Source organism: Neofelis nebulosa, chromosome 14, assembly GCF_028018385.1.
Source record: "Neofelis nebulosa isolate mNeoNeb1 chromosome 14, mNeoNeb1.pri, whole genome shotgun sequence".
Classification (NCBI taxonomy): domain Eukaryota; kingdom Metazoa; phylum Chordata; class Mammalia; order Carnivora; family Felidae; genus Neofelis; species Neofelis nebulosa.
The window spans coordinates 23,383,598-23,409,531 of NC_080795.1; the positions used below are offsets into that span (position 1 = coordinate 23,383,598).

Below are 25,934 nucleotides of genomic sequence, written 5' to 3' on the forward strand. Positions count from 1 at the left end.
AAAATATTCCCTCCACTTCAAATATTTTAGAAAAGATGATATAGAAATGATAGTATTTCTTCCTATAGTGTTTTGTGCAATTCACCAATGAAACTAGTTGGACCTGGAGTTTTCTTTGTGGGCAGCCTTTTAACTACAATTTCAATTTCTTTAAATCATAGGGAGCTATTCAGATTATCTACTATTTTCTTCTGCTTCCTTTGAGATTAAATTACTCTTCTTTTTTCTAGTTTTTTAAGATAGAAGCTGAAGTCATTTGAGATTTGCCTTCTTTTCTAATACAGATATTTAAAGCTATAGATTTCCCTCTGTTTTAGCATTATCTTTTAAAATGTTTCTATCCTCATTCAGTTTAAAATATTTACCAATTTCTTTTTTGATTTCTTCTAACAATGGATTATTTATAAACATGCTATTTAATTTCCAAACATTTGGGAAATTTTCCAAGGATCTTTCTATTAATGATTTCTAATTTAATTCCACTGTGGTCCGGGAGATTCTTTATGAATTCAATCCTTTTGAATTTATTGACACTTCTTTTATAGCCCAATCTTGGTAAATACAGTCTATCTTGGTAAATGTTCAGTGTAAACTTCTGAACAAATGTATTTTCTGCTCTTCTTGAGTAGAGTGTTCTCTAAATCCAGTTAGGTCAAGTTGAATTGAATTCTCAACTCAACAACTCAACTGTATCTTTGGTAATTTTCTGCCCACTTGCTATATCAATTATTGAGAGGGGTGACTGAAATCTCTGGCTATAATTGTGAATTTATCTTTGCATTTCTGTTCATTTTGTTTTGCATGTTTTGAAGCTCGGTTTAAGTGTATAAACATTAAGCCTGCTATGTCCTCTTGATTAAATGACCCCATTATTATGAAATGATCTTCTTTACCCCAGATAATACTGAAAGTTCCTTCGTCTGAAATTAATAAACTCAGTCCAAGTTTCTTTCAACTAGGTTAACATGTTACATCTTTTTCTACTTTTTTACTTTTAATCTATGTGTTTATAGTTAAAAGTACTTCTTATAGCCAAGTAAATGGTTGGATCTTTTTATTCAATCTTGGCCTTTAAATAGGGATGTTTAGAATATTTATATTTGTACTTAATATGGTTATTCCTTATAACATATCATCTTACTATTTATTTTATACAGTATTTGTCCCAAATGATCTTTTTTCCCTTTTCATGTTGCCATGACTTCTATTGTATTAATTTCTGCATGATTAAATTCTACTTTGGCTTATTAGTTATGACTGTTTTCCTATTTTAGTGGCTGCATTAGAGTTTACAATATAGATCTCTAACTTATCACAGTCTACCTTTAAATGATCTACCATCTAATGTAGAGTATAAGAATCTCTATATTTCCTTTTTTCCCTCAGCCTTTACGCTGTTATCTGGCATTTTACTTTTATGTATGTTATAAACCATACAATAGCTTGTTAATATTTTTACTTTAAGCAAATATATTTTAAAGAGATTAAATAAGAAACAAATTCTAGGGGCTCCTGGGTGGCTCAGTCAGTTGAGTGACTCTTGATTTTGGCTTAGGTCATGATACTAGGGTCATGGAATCAAGCCCCATGTCAGGCTCTGTGCTGAGCATGAGCCTGCTTGGGATTCTCTCTCTCTCTGCCCTTGTGCCCCTCTCCCCCACTCACACTCTCTTTCTAAAATAAAATCCTTTAAAAAAAAAATTCCATATATTTACCCAAGTAGTTACCATTTCTTGTGGGTCTTTTGGCTTTGTTTTTATTTTTATTCAACTGGTATCACTTTCCTGCTGTCTGTAGGACATACTTTAAAATCTTCCTAAAAGGGGGGGGGGGGGGGGAAAGAGGGTGTTAGCAATTAATTTCTTCAGCTTCTCTGTGTTTGAAAATAAATCTTCAACATCTTTGTTCCTGAAACATATTTTTGCCAGGTACAGAATCCTAGGTTGATTTTTTTCATCTTTCAATACATTAAACATATTATTCCACTGTTTTCTTGCTTATATTGTTTCTGACAAGAAATCTAATGTCATCTTTATCTTTGTTCCCATGCACACAACTTGATCATGTCTATTTTTTCTCTGACTGCTTTTAAGATTTTCTCTTTATCATTTGTATTTGGTAATTTGATTATGATAAGCCTCGGGGTAGTTTCCTTTATATTTCTTAAACTTGGTAGCTCATTGAACTTCTTTATGGTTGTATCTTAATAAAATTTATTTGGAAAGTTCTGGTTTATGGTTTCATCTTAATAAAATTTATTTGGTGGCACATGGGTGGCTCAGTCAGTTAAGTGTCCGACTTCAGCTCAGGTCATGATCTCATGGTTCATGGGTTTGAGCCCCACACTGGGTTCTGTGCTGACAGCTCAGAGCCTGGAGCCTGCTTCAGATTCTTTGTCTCCCTCTCTCTCTGCCCTTCCCCCACTTGTGCTCTGTCTCTCTCTGTCTCTCAAAAATAAAACGTTAAAAAAAAGTTTAAAAAAATAAATAAAAATAAATAAATAAACATGAAAAGGTATTTGAAAAAACTTATTTGGAAAGTTTCTGGCAACTACTTCTGGAAGTATATACACATTTAATCTTTTTCCTGCAAGATCTAATCTGTGATTTATCTCATCCACTATACTTTTCATCTCAGATGTAGTTTTTATCTTTAAAAGTTCTATATGGATCTTTTTGCATCTTATATGTTTCTTACTTTCTGAACATATGGAATATAATTATAACAAATAGTTTTAAAATCCTCAGCTAATTCTATCATCTGTATCAATTCTGTGCCCCCATGATAGATTATTCTCATGTTTTTATGTTCCTGTGCATCTATGGGAATCTTTAACTGAATGACACGCACTTGTTGTGTGCTGGTGTTTCCCAGTCCTATAAATATTCCTGAACTTTGTTCTGGGATGCAGTTAAGTAACTTGGAAATATATTGTTTCTTTCAAGACTTGCTGTTATAATTTGCAACTCAGTTCCAGAGTAACATCTCCTCAACCAGGGGAATGTGGCAAGCTCCACACCTCAGTTGCCACTGCTTGTGCCACATCCTGGTAAGTCTCTCAATGCAACAGACTAGGGCAATTGCAGGATCACCTCACTTGTTTCTTATCACTCAGAGATCCCTGACTCTCATTGCTTCACATGCAGTGTCTTCAGAACTGTTATTTTATGGACTTAGTTTTATGGAACAGGGAGTTGTTTCATGATAAGTATAAATAAAGTCCTTATTACTACATATGAGCCAGATGCAATCTGTACTTTTAGTCTATCTTTATCTTTATATTCAAAGTTTCTCAACACCATATATTTGACAACTGCTTTTCTAGCCAATCTGAGTATCTGCCTTTTAACTAGATTTAGATCATTTATATTTAATGTAATTCTCAAAAAGAGATCTAAATATACTATTTTGCTATTTTTGTTTCATCTCCTGTTTATTCCTTTTTTCATCTTTACCTACTTTCTTGTGGACTGATTAGGTTTTAATATTCAATTCATCTCCCCTATAGCTTATAAGTTATTTTTCTTTTTTTACAGCAATTGCTCTAAAATATACACACTTCAAATAAATATTATGCCCCTTTGTATATGGTATAAGGACCTAACAATACCATACTTCCCATTCTCCTGTACCATTCTTTATGCTACTGACATCAATCTACTTCTATGTATACTATAAGCCACCAATTCATTGTTATTACTTTTGATTTAATTAATCAACTCTTTTGAAAAGTTTAAAAATGAAGAAAATGTCTTACATTTACTCCATATTTTACCATTTCTTACACTCTTCATTCCTTTTCACAGATCCAAATTTCCATCTGTTAGTAATTTTTCTTTTGCCTAAATAACTTCAAGACCTCTTGCAGTGCAAGTCTGCTAAAAATAAATTCTCTCAAATTGTTTCTCAAATCATACCTGGGTAAGGAATTGACACCTATAATACATAAAGAACCCTTACATCTCAACAACAAAAAATAAATCCCAATCAAAAAATGGGGGAGTCTTTTGGGTTTTCTATGTATAGTATTCTGTCATCTTCAGGTGGTGACCATTTTACTTATTCCTTTCCAATTTGGATGCCTTTTATTTCTTTTTCCTGCTAATTGCTGTGGCTAGGATTTCCAACACTATGTTGAATAAAAGTGGTGACAGTGGGCATCCTTGTCTTGTTCCTGATCTTAGAGGGAAAGCTTATAGCTGTTCACCACTGAGTATAATGGTAACTGTGTGTTTACTATATATATGGCTTTTGTTATGTTGAGGTACATTCCCTCTGTAGCCACTTTGTTGAGAGTTTTTATCATAAATGTTTAAATTTGTCAAATGCTTTTTCTGCATCTATAAAGATGATAATGCAATTCTTTCCTTCATTTGGTTAATGTGCTGTACCATGTTGGTTGGCTGATGGATGCTGAACCATTCCTTGCATCCCTTGAATAAATCCTACTTGATCTTGGCTTATGATCCTTTCAATGTATTGTTGCATTCAGTTTGCTAACATTTTGTTGAGAATTTTTGCATCAATGTTCATATCAGTGATGTTGCCCTATAATTTTTAAAAATCTTTTATATGGTATCCATGTCTGGGTTGTTATCCAGGTAATGCTAGCCTCATAAAATGAGTTTGGAAGTATTCCCTCCTCTTCAATTTTTTGGAAGAGTTTGAAAAGGATAGGTGTTAAATCTTTCTAAATTTTGGTAGAAGTCACCAGCAAAACTAGTCTTGGGACTTTGGCTTGTTGGGAAGTTTTCCATTACTAATCAATCTCAGCATAACTGGTTCATTCAGATTTTCTATTTCTTCATGATTCAGTCCTGGAAGATAGTTGTTTCTAGGAATTTATCCATTTCTTCTAGGTTGTCCAATTTGTTAGCATATATTTCTTGTTAGTCTCTTACCCTTTGTACTGTGGTGTCAGTTTGAATTTCTCCTCTTGCATTTTGATTTTGATGATTAGAGCCTTCTCTTTTTTCTTAGGTTTTCTTAGGTTTTCTTAGGTTTCTTAGGTTTCTTAGGTTGTTAGTCTACCTAAAAATTGTCAATGTTATCTTTTCAAATAATCAGCTCTTAGTTTTATTAATCTTTTCTATTGTTTCTGTCTCTTTCATTTAGTTCTGCTCTGATTGGTATTATTTCTTTTCTTCTACTAACTTTGAGAGCTTTATTTGTACTTTTTTTTCTAGCTCCCTTAGGTGCAAAGTTAGATTATTGGAGATTTTTGTTTCTTGAGGTAGTCCTATATTCCTATAATATTCCCTCTTAGAACTGCTTTTGCTGTATCCCAAAGATTTTGGAATATCATAGTTCTATTTTCATTTATCTCTCAGAATTTTTCTTATTTCTTTGATTTCTTCAATGGTCGTTGGGTAGCATGTTGTTTAACCTCCCCATTTTCAAGTTTTCTTCTTGTAATTGATTTCTAGTTTCATACCATTGTAATCAGAAAAGATGCTCAACAGAATTTCAACCTTTTTTAATATACTGAGGCTTAACTGGTGGCCTAACATGTGATCTAACCTAAAATGGCCTATGTGCACTTGAGAATAATGTTTATTGTTGCTTTTATATAGAATGTTCTGTATATATTAAATCTATATGGTGTCATTTAAGGCTGAGGTTTCCTTATTAATTTGCTGTCTGGATGATCTATTCATTGATATAATGGGGTGTTAAAGTCCCCTACTATTTCGGTATTGCTATCAATTTCTCCCTTTAGATCTGTTAATATTTGCTTGATAAATCTTGATGTTCCTATGTTGGGTCCATATATATTTATTATGTCTTCTTTTTGGATTGACCGCTTTATCATTATGTAATGTCCTTCCTTGTCTATTATTATAATTTTTGTTTTAAAGTCAATTTTCTTTGCTAAAAGTGTAACCGTACTGCTTTCTTTCATTTTTTTAATAAGCTCTATGCCCACCATGGGGCTTGAACTCATTACCCTAAAATCAAGAGTTGCATGCTCCACCACCTGAGCCAGCTAGGCATCCTTCCAGGTTTCTTTTAATTCCTATTTACATGGAATATCTTTCTCTATCCTTTCATTTTTAGTCTGTGTATGTCCTTATTTCTGAAGTGAGACTCTTGTAGGCAGCATATAGATGGGACTTGTTTTTTTTTTTTTTTTTTTTTTTAAATCCATTCAGCCACTGCGTCTGTTGGTTGGAGAGTTTAGGCCATTTACTGAAAGCAACTATTGATAGGTGTGTACTTTTTTCAATTTTGTTCAGTCTACTGGCTGTTTTCATAGTTCCTCTGTTCCTTTCTTCTTTCTCTTCCATTGTGGTTTGATGGCTTTCTTTAGTGTTCTGTTCATCTTCCTTCTCATTCACTTTTGTGTATTTATTGTAACTTTTTGTTTTGTGGTTACCATGAAGTTCATATATAACTTACTATGAATATAATGGTCTGCTTTGAATTGATAGCAATTAAATTTGCACATATTCCAAAACACATTTTCTCCACCCTGCCCACGTTTTATATTTTTGATGTCATGTTTTACATCATTTCATTCAGTCTTTAACTAATTACCATAGTTTTATTTAATTTTACTATTTTTGTCTTTTTTTTAATTTTCTTTTTACATTTATTTTTTGAGAGACACAGAGAGACAGAGCACAAGTTGGGGAGGGGCAGAGACAGAAGGAGACACAGAATCCATAGCAGGCTCCAGGCTCTGTGATGTCAGCACAGAGCCCAACGTGGGGCTCGAACTCACAAACCATGAGATCATGACCTGAGCCAAAGTCAGATGCTTAACCGACTGAGCCACCCAGGTGCCCCTATTTTTGTCTTTTTAAGCTTCATACTTGCTTTGTAAGTGATTGATCCACTACCTTTACTATATATTTACCTTTTCCAGAGAGATTTTTACTTTCATACATTTGCTTGTTATTGCCATCTCTTTTCAGTTTAGAGAAGTCCCTTTAACATTTCTTGTAAAGTTGGTTTAGTAGTGATGAACTCCTCTAGGTTTTGATTATCTGAACAATTCTTAATCTCTCCTCCAATTCTGAATGATAACCTTACCAACTAGAGAATTCTTGGTTGGCAGTTTTTTCCACTCAGCACTTTGAACATGTCATGCTGCTCTCTTTTAGCTTGCAAAGTTTCTGCTGAAAACTCTGCTGATAGCCTTATGACATTTCCCTTTTATGTAACAAGTTTTCTCCCGCTACTTTGAAGATTCTCTCTCTAATTTTAATTACAATGTACCTTGATGTGGACCTCTGGGTTCATTTTATTTGGAATTCTCTCATGGACCTGTATGTATATTTCGTTCCCCAGATTAGAAGTTTTCCACCATGATTTTTTCAGATAAGTTTTCTGCCCCTTTCTCTCTCTTTTCTTTCTAGGACCCAAATAAAGTGAATGTTATTCTACTTGATAGTGTCCGAAAGAAAAATCCCTTATCTTCATTTTCTTAACTTTTTTTTTCTTCTTGCTAATGTGTCTACATGAGTTCTATTGCTTTGCCATAGAGGTCAATGATCCAATATTCAGCTCATCCAGCTCATACAGTCTGTGTATTTTTCGGTTCAGTTATTTTACTCTTCAGCTCTGTAACTTTTGTTTGGACCTTTCTTACATTGTCTCTTTATGGAAGATCTCACTGTGTTCATCTATTCTTCTCCCAAGTTCAGTGAGCATCTTTATGACCATTACTTTAAATTCTTTATCAGGTTGGTTGTTTATCTCCATTTCATTAATGTCATTTTCTGGTGTTTTATCTTGTTCTTTCATTTGGAACATATTCTCTGTCTCCTCATTTTGCCTGACTCTTGTTTGTTTCTATGTATCAGGCAAATCAAATCACCTCTCCTAGTCTTGAAGGAGTGGCCTTGTGTAGAAGATGTCATATGTACCTCAAAAGCACAATTCCCTGTGTGGGCTGCCTGCACTGTCTACTGTGGCGGCACCATGTCTCCAGCACAGGGTGAATGAGGCTGACACCTGGCTCAGCTGCATGTGGCTGCGTGGGGCTTTCACCTGGTTGCAACACGTGACTGCACTGTGGGAATGGGCAGGGTTCTCAGCTGGGTGTGCCCACTGTCTCCAGGAATTTGAGATATAGCTGCAAAGTGGTTCCCACCAGCACCAACATTAGCAAGGTAGGATGAGGTCACAAATACGGCACCTACCAATGCCTCCATCCCCAGAGAAAAGTCCCAACAGTTTCCTGACAGACGCTTTAAAATTACTAAGTGGGTTGGGGCGCCTGGGTGGCGCAGTCGGTTAAGCGTCCGACTTCAACCAGGTCACGATCTCGCGGTCCGTGAGTTCGAGCCCCGTGTCAGGCTCTGGGCTGATGGCTCAGAGCCTGGAGCCTGTTTCCGATTCTGTGTCTCCCTCTCTCTCTGTCCCTCCCCCGTTCATGCTCTGTCTCTCTCTGTCCCAAAAATAAATAAAAAACATTAAAAAAAAAAAACTTAAAAAATAAAATTACTAAGTGGGTCTTCTTCACAGAGGCACTTTTCAAATTGGTATTTTTGTGCTGATCCTGGGGTGAGTACATGTGCTAATCCTTTAAGAGTGGGTTCTCCACTCCTATAGTTCTATGTTTTCTCTGGATATAATCCCAGTTGGTTTTCAAAGCCCAGTATTTGCATGGCTTGTCTCTGTTATGCAGGATCCAAGGACTGGGATACCTGTTATGAATCACTAACCTCTGGTTCCTCAGGGAAAAGTTTTGTATTTTTGAGTTCCCTCCTGATTATATATTACACCTGGAATTTGTTTTGTTTTGTTTTTTTTTGGGTTTTTGTTTTGTTTTGTTTTGGCAAGATGACGTTTCTGCCTCCTCTCCATCTCAAGGCTGTCTTTTTTGTCCTTTGTTGTAGAAACATATGTTGTAGAAACATTATTCCATATGTAGTTGTTTATTGTGGGAGGAGCAAGTTCAGGATCTTCCTACAGCACCATCTTTAATCATTCTTTAATCATTCTTCCATCTATAGGCTTTTAGGCTGCTTCCATCATTTGTCTATTGTAAATAGTATTACTATGAACATGTGTGTACATATATAGGAGCACCTGTTTTCAGTTCTTTTGGGTATACACCTAGGAATAGAATGGCTGGGTCATATACTAATTTTATGTTTAATATTTTAAAGAACTGCCAAATTTTTTTCCACAGGTGAATCATTTTACATTCCCACCAGCAATATACCTTTGTACATTGTGGTACCAACACTTTGCACCCTTGTACCAACACTTGTTACTGTTTTTGCCTTTTATTCTAGTCATCCTGGTGGGCATGAAGTGGTATGTCATTGTGGTTTTCATTTGCTTTTCCCTAATCACTAACAAGGTTGAGTATTTCTTCATATTGGTCATTTGTGTATCTTCTTTGGAGAATTGTCAATTTAAGTCTTTTGCCCATTTTTTAGTTGGGTTGTTTATACTTCTGTTGTTGAGTTTTCAGGGTTTTAGTTCTTATATTTAAGTCAATGATCCACTTAGAGTTAATATATCTTAAGTTTATTTATTTTGATAGAAAGGTGAGGGGGAGTAGGGGCCAGAGAGAGAGAGAGAGAGAGAAAGAGAGAGAGAATTGAGAATCCCAGGCAGGCTCCGCACCAGCAGCAATGAACCTGACACAGAGCTCAAAGCCACAAACCATGAGATCATGACCTGAGCCAAAACCAAGAATAGGATGCTTAACCAACTGAGCCACCCAGGCACACACCCTCCTTCCAATTTGGAGTTAATATATTAATGCAGTGTGAGGTAGGGGTCTAAATGCATTCTTTTGCATGCGGGTATCTAGTTGTCCCAAAACTATTTGTTAAAGAAATTTTTCTTTCTTGCATTGAGTGGTCATGGCACTCTTGTCAAAAATCATCTGTAGATAAAGATAGATAGATAAGATAGATAGATAGATAGAGATAATTTCTCTCCTCTCAGTTCTATTCCATTGGTTTATATGCCTATCCTTATGTCAGTACCACACTGTTTTGATTACTGTCACTTTATTAATATGTTTTGAAATAGGGAAGTATGAGTCTTCCAACTCTGTTCTTTTTTAAGAACAGAGTTTTGGCTATTTGAGACCACTACAATTTCATATGAATTTAAAAACCTGCTTTTCCAATTCTGCAAAAAGGTCACTAGAATTCTGACAGAGATCTCATTAAATCTGTACATTGTTTTGCATAGTATTGCCACCTCAACAATACTAAATCTTCCAATCTATAAACACATTTATTTAGATCTTCCATTTATTTAGATCTTCTTTAATTTCTTTCAACAATGTTTTATAGTTTTCAGTGTATAAATGGTTCAACTCCTTAAATTTTTGGATATTATTAAATGAACAGTTTTCTTCTTCTCCTTTTTGGATTGTTCACTGCTGGTATACAGAAACACAATTTGACTTTGTTTGATCCTGTACTTACAAATTTTCTGAATGTGTTTATTACCTCTAGTGGGTTTTTGTAGATTCTTTGGGATTTTCCATATATGGGATCATGTTATCTGCAAATACAAACAGTTTTACTTCTTCCTTCCCAATTTAAATGTCTTTTCTTTTTCTTGCCTAACTGCTCTGGCTATAACTCCTACCACAATGCTGAACAGCAGTGTGAAAATAGGCATCCTTGTCTTGCTTCTGATCATAGGGAAAAGTTTTGTCCTTTACCACTGAGTTGGATGTTAGCTATGGGTTCTCCATAAATCCCTTTATCATACTGAAGAATTTCCCTTCTCTTTCTAGTTTTGGAGTGTTTCTATTATAAACAGGTGTTACATTTTGTCAAAAGCCTTCCATATTAACTGGTGATGTTTGTTTTTTACCCTTCATCCTACTAATGCAGGGTATTATGCAGTTTGATTTTTCTATGTTGAACTGCCCTTGCATTCCCACTTGGGTAAATCCCACTCAGTCATGGTGTATAACCATTTAAATATACTGCTGGATTTAGTTTCTTATTGTTTTCTTGAGGATTTTTACATCTAAATTCAAGGAATATTAATCTTCAGGTTTTTTTGTTTTGTTTCTCATGGTATCTGTTTGGCTTTGCTACCAGAGTAACGCTGGTCTCATAGAGTTAGGAAGTATTCTCTGTCATCTCATTTTTTGGAAGAGTTTGAAAGGATTAGTGTTAATTCTTCTTTAAATGTTTGGTAGAATTCACCAGTAATGCCATCTGGTCCTACACTTTTCGTGTTTGGAAGGGATTTGTTATTATTACTATTACTGGTTCAATCTATTTACTTGTTATAGGTCATATTTTCTATTGCTTAAATTAGTTTTGGTAATCTGTGTTTCTAGGAATTTGTCCATTTCATGTAGATTACCCAAGCTATTGAAATACAATTAATTGTTATAGTACTCTCTTATACCCTTCTTTATTTCTTTAAGGTCAGGAGCAACATCCCCACATTCATTGCTGATTTTAGTTAGGTGTGACTTTGCTTTTTTTCCCCCTTTATCAGTCTGGTTTAGGTAAAGGTTTGTTAATTTTGTTGATCTTTTCAAAGAAAAGGTTTTGGTTTTGCTGATTCTCTATATTGTTTCCTATTCTCTATTTCACTTATCTTCCTTTAATCTTTATTATTTTCTTTCTTTGGTTCACTTTGGATTTAATTTGCTCCTCTGTTTCTAGTTTCCTTAAAGTAAGAAATTAGATTATTTGTTTCAGTTCTTCTTTTTTAAATATAGGTATTCACTGCTATAAATTTCCCTGTAAGTACTACTTTTGCTGCATCTCATAAGTTATGGTATGCTGTGTTTCCATTTTCATTTGTTGGTAATAATTTTCTAATTTCCCCTGTGATTTCTTCTTTGACCTATTGGTTATTTATGAGTATGTTGTTTAATTTCTACATATTTTTGAGTTTTCAGGTATTCTTTGTTATTGATTTTGTAGCTTCATTCCACTGTGACTGAAGAAGATACTTTTATGGTTTCATAAATGTTTAAAATCTATTGAGAATTTTTTGTGGCCTAACATATGGACTATCCCTGGAGAATGTCACATGTGCACTTGAGAAAATATGTATCCAGCTATTCCTGGGTGTTTTGTGTATGTCTATTAGGTCTAACTGGCTTACACTGTTGTTCAAGTCCTCTATTTCTTTACTGATCTGTCTAGATGCTCTATTCCTTATTCAAGGTGAGGCAAGCATTGTAATTTTTGACTGAATGATGCAAACCATAAATTTTACATTGTTGGATTCTGAATTGTGTTGTATTTCTCTAGAGTTGGACTTTGTTCTGATGCACAGTTAAGTAACTTGGGATCACTTGAAGCCTTCTGAGGACTCTTCCCAATGCCTCATGTATTAGAAGGTCTTTAGACTCTAGATGGTCTAGACACAAACTATTCTCAGCTCTGTATGAGTTCCGGAAATTGTTTTCTTCACTGCTTTCCAGTCATTCTTTCCCTGACTTTGAATAAGTCTTGTCATGCATCTACAGATCAGAACTCAGCCAAAAACTCAAGCACCCTCTGCAGATCTCCAGAATGTGTTCATGCTTGAATGCACTTTTTTACTTACCTATATACTTACCCTTCTCCCCCTAAGTATCTTCTCTCTGGCACTCTGCCCTGCAATTCTAACCATCCTGGCCTTCCCAAACACTTATCTTTGTTTCCTAATTTCAATGAAAGTGAACTCTGTTTTGGTTCCTCCTCCTTGCACTGGAGCCTATATAAACAACCTCCAGGCTCTACTGTAAACTAGTGTAAAGAAGGGCTTACCTCATGTGTTTCCATTCTCTCAGGGATCACAGTCTGATGCCACCTGTCGTCCAATGTCTAAAAATCACTGTTTACATATCTATATGTTCTCAAGTTGTTTAAGGAGGAAGAGTATATTATTGCTGCATAACAAATTACCCCCAACTTAGAACCTTAAAAAACAAGCATTTATTTTTTTCACACAGTTTCTGAGGTTCGGCAATCAAGAAGCAGCTTAGCTGGGTGGTTCTGGCTCAGGATATCTCATGAGGTGGCAGTCAAGATGCCAGTGGGCCAGTAGTTTACAGCTGGAAACTTGACAAGGGCTGGAAGATCTGCTTCCAAGAAGACTCAGTCACACACTGTTGGCTAGAGGCCTCAGTTCCTTGTTAGCTGTTGGCAGGAGGCCTCAATTTCTCACCACATGGGCCTCTCCATAAAGCTATTCACAACATGGCAGCTAACTACTCTGAATGAGCAAGGGAAGGAAGGGTGGGGGGGGAGCAGCACAGAGGGACAGAGAAGAGGCAAAAGCCACAATGTCTTTTATAACCTGTCCTTGGAAATGATCCATTACTTCCACCATATTCTATTGGCCACACAATATGTGAGAGGATTATACAATGGTATAAATACTAGGAGGCAGGGATCATTGGGCCCATCTTGGAAGCTGGCCACATAGAGGAAAAATCTTGCTATGTCAACATGGCAGAAAGCCAAAGTCCTTCTTACACATCTTAACTCCTTATGTTATATTTTTAATCCTCTAACTATAGACTGCATCCTACAGCTTCAAGAGAGATGGGCAGATTGTAGATCCTACTCCATAGCCAGACTTGGGGAAAAAATAACTAAGAGTTAAGTAGAAGCAGCTTTTAAGAGAAAAGAATAAGAGTTCTTGATGCCTATGGCAAGAAAGAGGAGAGCACTTATCGCAGACCTGGGCTTAAGAAACGTCCGAGGTGCTTTTCATTCTCCCAAACAACTACTCAACTCTAATGACCAATCTAAATGTCTGCCTCCTTTCTCATCAATATCCAGAGCTAGACAGCAACGGCATTACGAGTAGCAGTAGCAATAGTACCAGGGTCAATGCTAAGCATTTTGCCTTTGTCAGTTTAATTACTCCTCACAACAAACTTGTGACATAGGTCATCATTATCCCTTAAACTCCAGGTCTTCGTTTCTGGATAATCCTACAGTGGCTTTATGCTTTGCAGTGTATCTTGGTACTTTATTCTTCCTACATAACACCTGGTTTCCTCTCCCACTCTTCTGGCACTGAAATACTGTGCTGTCCTGCCTAACCTCTCATTCTACTTGAGTCAGGACTTAAAGGTTCCTCCAAAACTCCAAAACAAGCAAAACTCTTTCAAAGAAACCACCAGACTAGTGAGACCTCTGTTAATACCCTGCTGCTGGACTCTCCCAGTCCTACTGCTGCCTAATACAGACTTCCCCTTAAACCCAGTGGAATACATGCCCTGTCAATTCTGCCTCACCAATTAATCCCAAAAACTTTGCCTTATTTTAGGCACTCATTGAAAAATATTATTTCATAGCACACATGCCTTCTTAATTTAAATTTGCTACAGCTTCCCTAGGGGTTCATAATTAATCACCAGAGAGAAAGGTCCAAAATACACCAAACTCCTACTTAGTACAGTACCTGGAAACATTGGTTCCCACTAGTTATTTGTTGAAAAATGAATGAAAAATATAAAGTAATAATTATCAATACTAGCTCAGAAAACTCTCAAGGGGTTAAAATCCAAGTAATTTTATTTATAAATAAAAAGGAAAAGTTACCAGTGGACACATATAAACAATTCACAAAAGACAGAACACAAAAGAAAACAAACAGAAGCAAATCATAGAAATGCAAATTAAAATATCACTTTTTGTCAGACAGATTGGCAAACATCGAAAATTTGTCAAGAAAGTAAGAAAACAGGCATTCTAATAAATATAATTTTGTATTTTGGGGATTTATCCATCAAATATCTTTAAAATTTGCATACTCGTTTGACCAGTATTTCCATTTCTAACAATTAATTACAAGAAAATAATGGACAAAGGAACATACTTATATGTTAAAAAAGAAGGAAAAAAATCACTCTGACACTAACTATAATACCAAAATCTGTCCAACAATAAGGGTTTGATTAAACAAATTTAGTACTTCCAAACTATGAATTATTAAGTCACTTCAGACTATTATATTATCCCAGTTTTTAAAGTAACATATATTCACATAAAAACATACCTGCATAGGAAAAAAATCTAGAAGTATACACCCCAAAATGCTTAGCAGTGATTATCTCTGTAAAAGAATAGTGGAATTATTTGTGACTGTTTTGTTTTTATCTCTACTACCTAATTTTTCTACGTGGGTTGCACATGGAAAACACACATTTAGAGCACAATTTAAAGACAGGAGTGCCACTACTGTAACGGAACATGGGACAGTCCCATGATCCCTAAAAACATCAGGCAGAATTAATATCAAATAAAATATCATATAACTTAACTCAATAGCCTTGTTTTTAATTAGTTCTAGGAACACACATGGAAGAATTTGTTAGTGCTCCTCAGGCATCTTAAGACAACAAACAAAATGACCTCTCAAATAAGAATGTAGTATGAATCTGAAAGACAGTGTTGAAAATCACTCAGTGAAAGCCTCAACTGCTTCAACGTGTCAGATTCAATCGCATTTTCATGCCTTTTCACAGTCATCTTGAGACCTCACACTCTAGTGGGAAAGCAGTCACCATGACAATGATAAAACATAAATCACTCATAAGTTTAAGTCTGGCTGAAGAAAAAGTCTTCTCTATAACTTCTATTCCAAATTAGATTAATTTTTCCCCTCAGACTTGAACATTTGGGGGGATGAAACTCAGTCGATAGCAAGAGAGTCCTGAGGTTGAGTCTAAAAATACACATATGTTACCAGGACAGCGTATGCATCTCCAAGCACTGTGCACAATTCCCGCCAAAGCACAGGGAACTGCTTGTGGCCTTGCAGAACATTGCCTAGAATTGTTTATAATGCCTGATTCAACATGACCAGTAGCACCAACAGTAAATCTTCAGTAGGACTAATCTATAATTTTCAGTTATGACGACTGGCATAAAAAGAATGTTTATTTCCACCTTTCTTTGGTAGAATATGAAACAAATTATTCTAATTGTACCCACACAATAGCAGGTATCCATACACTTGGCATCCACCCAAACCTACAACATAGTTTGCGAGTCATGTCACATAAAGCTCCATCAATGCACCCCATGGGATTTGACAGCAACTATGAAGGCACAGAAAGCACCAAGCATGGTACAGCTTAAGATTCCTTTAAACCTACATAGGTATCATCTTTGATGAAAGCAACATTTGTTGCAGGAGAAAATTTTCTAGTACAAGGTGAAAGTCAAAGAATAACTTTGCATAAGAAAGAAATTATATGTTAGTGGCATTTGTGTAAAGCAAGCACAGGATACCTAAAGTGATGATACGGTTATGCAGTTATTTTGAAAAGAATGGAGAGTTCCTTGCTTTGGTGACAACCCCAGCACCATCCATGCACTCATTCAGCAAATACATGAAAAACCATATCCAACCAGAACTATTCTAGGACCTGGGGATACAAGAATAAACCAGCAGAGTCGCTACCTTCATGTAGCATACGGTCCCTAACAAGGAACAAAGATGTTAAGCAAACAACTAGATATTTGACTAGAACTGCAAATGTTAGAACATCATTAAATAAAAGGGCAGGGTGCTATGAGAGCAAATACTAGGCTTCAGAGTCAAGTGAGCCAACCACATCGGACAGAAAGAGAGACCCAGGCAGGGGCAATCTATGCAAAGCTCCTCCTGCTGGCACAACGACCTCAACCAACCCAGGAACTCAGTCTGGTGTATCAAAGCACTGAGACCATTTCTTGTGCCCATGTTAATTCTGAGATGCATAAAGATACCCAAGTTAAGAGATCGGGTTGGCAACTGCTACATGAGTGTGGAGCTCGGAAGAGAGATCCAGGCGAAGTATAAACTTAGAAGTCACTGGCTGAGAGATGGTGTGTGATGCACAACTGGAGGGTATTACTTAGACAAGCTGAGCAGGACAGGGCAGGGGCGGGCATGTACCACTTCATTAAATCACACACACACAAAATTCATTACTTCTTGCAATCCAATTATTTCTCTCTTGACTTACAAATCTGAAATAAAAGTATTTCCTAATATTATACTTCCAACACAATGCCCTATTTGTTCAGAATGAATAAGATGAAATGTATAAAGTTCTTGGAGAAATGCCAAGACCTAAGAAAAATACTTCTTTCAGTGAGTCTAAGACATTATAGGCTAAAGTTTATTTAACAGAGCCTTCCTTCTAGCCTTTTCCAGTGCCCTAGAAAAGGAACTTTTTTTTAACACACTGATATAACTACTTCACAAGATCTGTCACTAGAAATGCTTTCAGTCTACAGAACTGCCACCTACTGAAGCTAGATCACAATTGTAAGCAGTCTGAACACACTAAGTCTTGGAGGGATGGAACATCAAAAAGAACAGACACACCTTCTGCTCTGCACACTCATAAGTTAACAACTTGCAGAACTGTCACTATGATCCTTAGACAACCTGCCCTGCACAGTCTCCTACGGTGAATATATAGGATGTAATTGCTCTATAAAGCGGTGGCCAGGTTATGGCTATAGAAAAGCTGGGTTAATACGTTCCACAATTTATGGCCCAAGCACCATATAAGTAGGACATGCCTTAACACAAACTCACCTGATTTATTTGAAGCATGTTAAAACAATATTGACCAAACTGCTGTATCCCTCACGGCTCCAAAAACTGGAAAATGAAAATGAAGAAATAAAGTTCAACTTAGTTGGTGATCTCAATGATTAGCACTTTAAACACATGTCCTTGATCAAAATCAAATATAAAATGGAGCAGATCTAGGTCAACATAGAACTTTCTATGATGATAAACATGTTTTATATATCTGCAGTGTCTAATCCAGTAGCCACTAGCCACATATAGCTACCAAGCACTTGAAATGTGGCTAATGCAACAAGAAAGTAAATTTTTGATGTTTTAAAATTTTTGACATTAATTTAAATTTAAATAACCATATGTGACTAGTGGACAGTGCAGAGGTAGGCTGAAAGATGACCCTTCTGGTTCTAAAACAATTCCAGCAAAAGTGGAGCTATTAAAAACAATCTGAAATTTTCAGATTAATATTTAATATACACTCCCCTTGCTCTAGTAAGGTTTTAAACAGCTTTGTTTCCAAGCTCTATAAGACAAATTAAGCCTGAAGAACACACAACACTTACTCTCCTAGGTGGTATGGAAGAGTACAAAGTAAGATAACCTAGCTGGATTTTTTTTTCTGTTTGTGGTTTTGTTTATCATCACTATAAAAACAGCATGCACAATAAAATTTCACATAAAATTTTCAGGAAAAAAAAAAATCACTGTCCTGACATATCCCATTGTTACATTTGGGTTTGTTTCCTTCTGGGTCTGACCTCCCTGCTACAATTATATTTCTTTGCATGTGGCAAATCTCTTCTAAACTTAATTTAAAAATAGATACCAAAGAAGGGCAGAACACCCAAGTCTATGAACAAACAAATCATGGGATCTTACAATGTAAAAAGTTTACATGAAAAAATAAATTATGGGGGCACCTGGCTGGCTCAATCAGTATAATATGAGATTCCTGATCTAGGGGTTGTGAGTTTAAGCTGCACATTGGGCATAGAGGCTACTAAAAAAAATAAAATAAAATAAAATAAGAAAAACAAATTATGTACAGACACTACCCTTCAAGAAAATTTATCTAAAAAGCAACAACACAGTCTTGATAAAGAGCAAAAGCACTAAATCCAGTCACTTGGGTAAGAATCTTTTATGCTGTAAAACTTTAATATTAAAATTTCCCTCAGAAACAAAGGTTCTTGATATATACACGTACACACACACACAGATACACTATATACATATACACACACATAGGTTCTTATATACATGCTCTTATGTATACCGTGTGTGTGTATATATACAGCTACCATTTTCTCAAGATGACAAACTGAGGTCAATTCAAAATGAATTTGAAAGTTTTCAATATACATATGTTATAATAGTGACCTCAGCATCTGCAACAATTTTTATATTTTCAGAAAAAAATCATATGTTGTAGAAACAGCACAACGGCTGAGGATCACTGAATGTGAATATTATTCCAAGCTCTTCAGGAGATTACCTTTTGAGCTTTGGCAAACTACTTTGTGTGTCTTTCGAGTTCTTTTTCTTTCTTTCTTTCTTTTTTAAATCTGTAAAAAGTAAACTAAAGTCACTGTGGTAGGCAGCCTCTAACAAATAAAATACAACAGAAATAAGATCCTGCTCACAAGACTGGATTACAAAAAAGATCACAATTTCCACCTTGGGTGTCACCTGCTCTTGTTCTCTCACCTCTCTGCTCTGAAGCAAACTAACTGCCATATTGTGAGCTGCCCTTTGACAGGCCCAGATGGCAAAGAATTGAGACAGGCCTCTGGCCAACAACCCAAAAGAAATGGAGGCCTTCAGTCCAATACCTCCCAAGCCAACTGAATCTTGCCAAGCGCTACATGAATGAGCTTGGAAGCAGCTCTTCCCCCAGTCACTCTCTCAGATGAGACCACAGCTCCAGGGATAGCTTGTCTGCAACCTCTAAGAGGCCTTGAGCCACAAGTACCAGATAGGCTGCACCCAGATTTTTAACCCACAGAAACTGAGTAATAAATGTTTGTTGTTTTAAGCCCTTACTTCCCAGGGTAATTTGTTATGCAACAATAAATAAGACAATCCCATTCAACTCTAAAATTCTATACTCCTATGGTGATTTAGGTATTAATTAACATACCTAGATAAACCAAAAAAATAATTCCCTGTTTAACATGAGTAAATGAATTACATTAGAACTTGAAAATGATAAATTATGAAACGTAAACATTTACATTTTGTTCAAAAAAAAGAGATCACTAAAAAGTGCCTCAGTAGTCAAATGGTATTAAAATACACTAGGTATAACTAAAAATACAGCCCCAACCAATTTTCATTTTTTTAACTGAAAATAATTCATTTGGAAGTTAAAATGTGAAAAAGCCACTAAAAGCATCTCAGTGATTTAGTGTCCCCTACTTTCTAGAATTCAACACTTGCCAAATTTGAGAAATCCTATTTTGTTTTTATCTCATGTAAGCCTCTAAAAGTTACAAATGCTTATCTATAGACCTATATGTGTTTCTTCAGTATTAGAGTTTGTTATTTTTTTTAATTCCAGCATAGTTAACATACAATATTATATTAGTTTCAGATGTACAATATAATAATTCAATAATTCTATACAGTACCCAGTATTTATCAAGATAAGTGTACTCTTAATCTCCTTCAACTATTGCACCTTCCCCACCCCTCCCACACCCCTCCCCCCCCCCCCCCCACCCACCTCCCCTCTGGTAACCATCAGTTTGTTCTCTATAGTTAAAAGTCTTGTTTTTTGGTTTGTCTCTTTTTTTTCCTCCCCTTCCTTTGTTCCCTTGTTTTGTTTCTTAAACTCCACATCAAACTGAAATCATATGGTATTTGTCTTTCTCTGACTGGCTTATTTCACTTAGCATTATATTTTCTAGATCCATCCATGTTGTTGCAAAAGGCAAGATGGCATTCTTTTTTATGGTTGAAAAATATTCCATTGTGTGTGTGTGTGTACACCCCATCTTCTTTATCTATTCATCTATCAATGGACACTTAGATTGCTTCCATAATTTGGCTAATGTAAATAATGCTACAGTAAATATAGGGGTGCTCTTCAATATTAGAGTTTGTAACAGTAGTGGGCGGATTCCAAGAAGTATTCACAATAAGATATAAGGTTACATTTTTTAAAGTTCTAATCTTCTGATACAAAGGGTAGTTGTAAGAAAAAACAAAACTGCTTAAAATTGACCATAAAATTTTAAGTATTCTGTAAGCATCTCCTTCACAATTATAAAGATTTGTATAAATTAAAACATGAAACTAATAGGTCTATAATAGCACTCCATGATGTAACTGATTAATATTCTGAACTTATACTTTTTTTACCAAGTTATATTACATTTACATCAATATATAAATTGTAATTCACAACCATACTATGGACAATTCGGAATGCCCACAGGGACATGTCTTTGACACTTCATTCCTTCTTTACAGACATGCCTGCTCTACTGTCCTACATTTAAAACAATTCGATAAAATATCAATAAAATGTAGAGCAGTTTTATACTCCCTATGATTTCATAAAATCCACTTCTCCATCCACTATCAAAAAGTTTCCAGCTGCAGTTCATTCCAATTACAGCTAAGTACTTTTAGAGAAACCTATTCACATGTCCCAAAAATGCCCGACAGTGTTATCCAGTCAGGCACATTAGGACATGCAGTTCCAGATTCCAAGCTACTAAATGAAAACAGGCAGAGCAATTTATGGAGAGAGGGCAACTAACTGTAGAAGATTTGCTGCTCATGAAGAATTGGAAGTCCAACATGTATGTGAAATGTATTGCTGATATAACTTGCTGCTTTTATTATCAGATTTTACCCATGTGATAAATTGAAAGCTGTACAAAATTAAATCTATAAAATCTCCAATAATTAAATATTGCTTCATAAAATAGCGTTATTAAATTAATTTCTCTACAAATTGTTATAGCAGCACCATCCCACAATTGATAGGCAATCCTCACATAAATGTCTTATTGGACAGTATGAAAAGCAAAAACAATTATTATACCATTCTTAGGCTCCAAACTACCCTAAAACTATCAGCTCAAAAGCTTCTTACTCTAAAAACTTCACAGGGTCCTTAAAAAGCATTAAAAAATGTTTTTTCTTAACTTTCACTTCTTTTTCAAAGTAGGCATCCAAAAAAACTTTTATGTAAGAAAAGCAAAATAATTTAATATAAACTTTACTATCTCTTAAGAGCCTGTGAAAGATTCTAAGTATATAGAAATCTCACCACCAACCAAGAAAGAAAACTAACATTTATCAGACACTAATGTTATATACCACAAGTTATATTTTGCCATTTTTATATTAATTCATTTAATCTTCATCACCCCGGGATATAGAGGTTATCTCCGCTTTTCTAGAAGTTGTATTACATCCCACAGTCCACTGCTAGGATTAAAACCTAGTATGGTCTGGTTTGAAGTCCTCATCTCTTTATTATACATTAAATTTATAAATAAAGACTTCACCTCTTAAAATTTTTCCTGTCACAAAGGTCTTGATCTCTAGGACAACATAATGGCAAGGTTCCTTTGGAACTTTGGTGATTTATTTAAAATCAATTATAAATTGTAATTCTTATGGATTCTAGACACTCATCTAATATTTCCTTGAGTACCTAAAAGAGGCACAAATATATATACACATAATTTGATCATACTGTGCATGCCTCCAACTATTCAGTCTAATATTAACCCAATTCAATTTTACAATATCTAGGTTTTTCTCTTTATTATGATCTGTACACATCAATTATCAGATACCCAGAACTCAAAGTGAACAAAAGGAGGGAGTGATAGTAAAGAGGTTAGCTACAAAGAAAAAATCCCAAAGTACTGGCCAATTATATCTTTCAGAATCTGATCCTAAAACAGGAAAACCATTCAGCCTCACTTTCTGTATTGTTTACACACTGAAAAGTTTGATCATCTTAGATATTTTTAATATTCTTTGTTGAAAGCCAAACCAAGCCACTCTTTCCTAGAACTTCATCCAGGCAAGCCAAATAATCTAAAATATAAAATTTATATGGTTTTCCATGCCGATTAGGAATAAAGAGTCATGACGTAACTTACCCTCAAATGATTCAGGAAAAAAATATTATGTACACATGACAGACCCAGATCTAGTGATAAGTGAATAAAATGGTAACAGGTAAATCTGAGTAAAGGTTACATGAGTATTCTTTGTATTATTATTATCCTTCCTACTTTTCTATAAGCTTGAAATTATTTCCAAATAAAAAGTTAAAACTTAAAAATTACATGGCATTCCATCTGTAGTTAACAATACATATTCTGATTATGCTGCAACATTTTTACAGATACAAAACGGATTTCTGAGGAAAAATTCAGTAATTTGTTAGGAAATATGCACTATATCCTTCCAGCTAACGATCACTTTCAAATAAATTTCAAACTACACTGCTATGTAATGACATGTGGCAATGGTGACTTGAGTTGAAATCATAGCAGGAAAAAAAAAAAACAGCATACACACCCCACAGTTTGGTATAAATGCCTCACAAATTTAATACAGGCCTGCTGCAAAACGCAGCAAATCTACAATTCAAGTGATATATGAGATCTCTGGTTTGCAGTAAAATATAGACAAACTGAAAAGTGAAACACTTGCCATATTACAAAACAACTGAGATACAGGATGTCTGGGTTTTGATTGTTTTATTAACTAATTTTTTTTTTCCACTGCAGCTCAATTCACAACAATATATTTGAATCATCTTTAGAAAGGACTAGGAAAGAAATGCCCTCCTGGAGAAACGTTGCAATCTTTTCTCCTACAAGGTTACTATTATCCTGCCTGCCCATCATAATTTTGAATTCAAGTGTTCGCCATGGTTTCCTAAAATGTAAGGATGCATCAGAAGAGAAGTAATGTTCAGCAAAAGTTCACCAAAATTGTGAAATCAAAATATTAAAAATAAGGGTTTTCACCTAACAGTGAAATACCTTTAAAGGATCATCTCTATCGTTTCAGCTGGAACCGCCCACTTCAGAATCCTTTAGTACATTCCCTTAATTGAACGGTCCATCCCTACCCCAGGAGTTCTTAACCTTTTGGGGGTGTGGGGAGCGGCGGGTCACGCAGAGTATGGACCCTTTCCAAAGAAAATTATTCACAAATGCAAAATCCTGCACGTATTTCCAGGGACTTCCAGAACCCCGAGGCCATTATCCCCACCCCCCTCCCTAAGAATCCCAGTTCAGCGTCTCCTCGATTGCCTCTGCGGAACACCCCCCTCATCACAATCCCCGGCTCTCCCCGGGAGGGACTGGAGGCTCTGCCCTCACACAGTGGATTCTGTAACTGATCTTTGTCTCTCCGCCCAATTCCCTTCACCTCGGCAAGGTCACTAACTGCCAACTACCCCTTTAAGCCGAGTCCTCACGGTAGTAGTTCTTACGAGCCACATCAGAACTTGCCTGTCATAGGATATATTTTGCCCCCTCGGCCCCACCTACCTTCCCCATTTCGGCGTGTTACGTCTTCACCACTTGCCCATTATACAGAAATAGCCACCAGCACCACCCCAAGGCGCGCCCCGGGCCCGCCGCTCCTCCCGCGCCCCCGGGGCCATTCCCCGCAGACCCTCCTAGGGCCTCGCTCCATCTCTCCTCCCCTCCCTTCCCTTCCCCTCCGCAGGGACCCACCCTCGGGCCCTCCCCCTCCCTCCCTCCCTCCCACACCGCCGCTTCACCCACCGTCCTCTCTTCAGACTGTTCCCACCCGGGCCCCTTAGACCCCATCTTTCTGCGCCCTCCGTCGGGCGCCTGCCTCCCCCACCCCACCCCCAACCCGGGCACTCCATTTATGCCGGCCTCCTAGCCTTCCTCCCGGCTCCTCCCCTCCGGACACCTGTGTCGTCCCACCCCTCCACACACGCCCCCCCCCCCCAATTCATTCGCCTCTTCCCCGGCTCCTCCGCACCCCCACGGTCCTCCTCCCCTCCCCCCTCCCGCCTAGAGAGATCCCGAGGAGGGAGGGAAGGCGCGGGGGAGGGGAGGCCGCCAAGGGGCCGCTCTTCTCGGGGTTCGCCGCGCGCCGAGGACCTGCAAGGCTCCCCAGCGCCCTCTGTCTCCTCCGCCAGCGGGGCGGAAGTCGGGGCCTCCCGGACGCCCCCAACGAGGGTATTTACCTTCTTGCCAGGGACACTTTGCAGACGGCTCCAACATTGGCAAGCACTACAGAGAACTGACCCCGCTCGGCCGCCGCCGCCGCCGCCGCCGCCGGCTTCCACCCCTCCGGCTCCCCGCCCCCCGCCTCCGCCCGCCTTCCTAGCGCTCCCGCCGCGCCCTCCCGGGCCCGCGCCGCGCGCCCCCGCCTGCGCAGCCGCTCCCGCGTCCCTGCCAGCCCGTCGCGCGCGCGCGCGCCCCCGGCCCTCCGCGGACCCGGGCCGCGCGCCCGGCTCCGGCCCTAGCTCCATTCCTCCTCCAGTCGGCCCGCGGCCGAGCGCGGCCATTGTTCGCGGCGCTGCTCCCGCCCCCTGGCGGCGGTCCGGCCCCCCGCAGTAGCGGCCGCGGCTGGCGCTGCAGTGCTGGCGCCTGCAGGCTGGGCCTCCGGGCGAGGGCCGTTCCCTGAGGCCTTGGGAACGAGGGGGAGAGAGTGATTGGGGAGCGCGCCCAGTCCGCAGTCTCCCTGTTCCCCGCTCGGCTCCCAGGCCTGGCTCCCCGCCCGCTCGGCTGCAAAGGGTGGGCCTGAGGCAGCCCCTTCCACACCTGCACTCAGCAACTGCCTCCCCCGCCCAGTTGACCTTCTGCTCTTCCTAGACGCCCATACGCGCCCGGATTCTCTGCCCTTACCTTTCCCAGGCTCTCTGGCTGCCCCCCTCTGTTCTGCTGGGGACACGCGACCATCCCGCGTCTGCTCCGGCCGCCGCTGTGCGATGCACGGTTTAGCAGATCCTGCACCTTTCCAGACGCTGGGAGGAGGGGGGCGGGGGAGGAGGGGAGGGGGTTAGTGCAACTGTCTCGCCCAGAAAACACTAGTGATTAGTAATCACCTGCTGTCCAAGATCGGCAGCTTAGCCAAAGAGCCTCCTCCACCAAGAAAACAAAAAAGAAACAAACAAACAAAAACCCAAGAAACCGTATTTGGTCACATGAAAAAATCCTTGGAACCAAAAATGAGGACCATCTTAGAACAGTGCCCTAGATCCTAGATGATTGAGGCAAGAGTGCCAGAAAACTCGAGTTACTTCTTGATTCGTCCTGGTTTTGATGTGGGTTACAGATGTCTAGACGACTTCAACCCGGCTAAACCCAGTGAAATTCAACCCTTCATTTAGTAAATGGCACCAAAAATAATCTGGCAAAAAAATAAGTCTAGAAATAGAATTATTACTGTGTTTTCACAAACTTCCCCATTTGCATTAT

At 37.8% G+C, this 25,934-nt stretch overlaps 1 protein-coding gene across 14 annotated transcripts in view; it reads right to left on the minus strand.

The window, feature by feature from the left end:
• STAU2 (staufen double-stranded RNA binding protein 2) overlaps positions 1-25,480 on the minus strand; it is a 309,584-nt gene extending 284,104 nt beyond the window's left edge. For 4 of the 14 annotated variants that reach the window (XM_058699855.1, XM_058699854.1, XM_058699858.1 and 1 more), the window contains exon 1: positions 24,698-24,824. Coding sequence is in view for 6 of the 14 variants with exons in the window: in XM_058699864.1 (XP_058555847.1) it covers positions 25,362-25,415 (54 nt within the window). In the remaining 8 variants the exon portion in view is untranslated. Of the gene's footprint in view, positions 1-14,955; positions 15,013-17,493; positions 17,560-18,982; positions 19,053-24,023; positions 24,155-24,697; positions 24,833-25,361 lie in introns of those variants that run through there. The other 10 variants (XM_058699860.1, XM_058699857.1, XM_058699869.1 and 7 more) reach the window with 9 other exon arrangements.
• Positions 25,481-25,934: the final 454 nt, after the last annotated feature.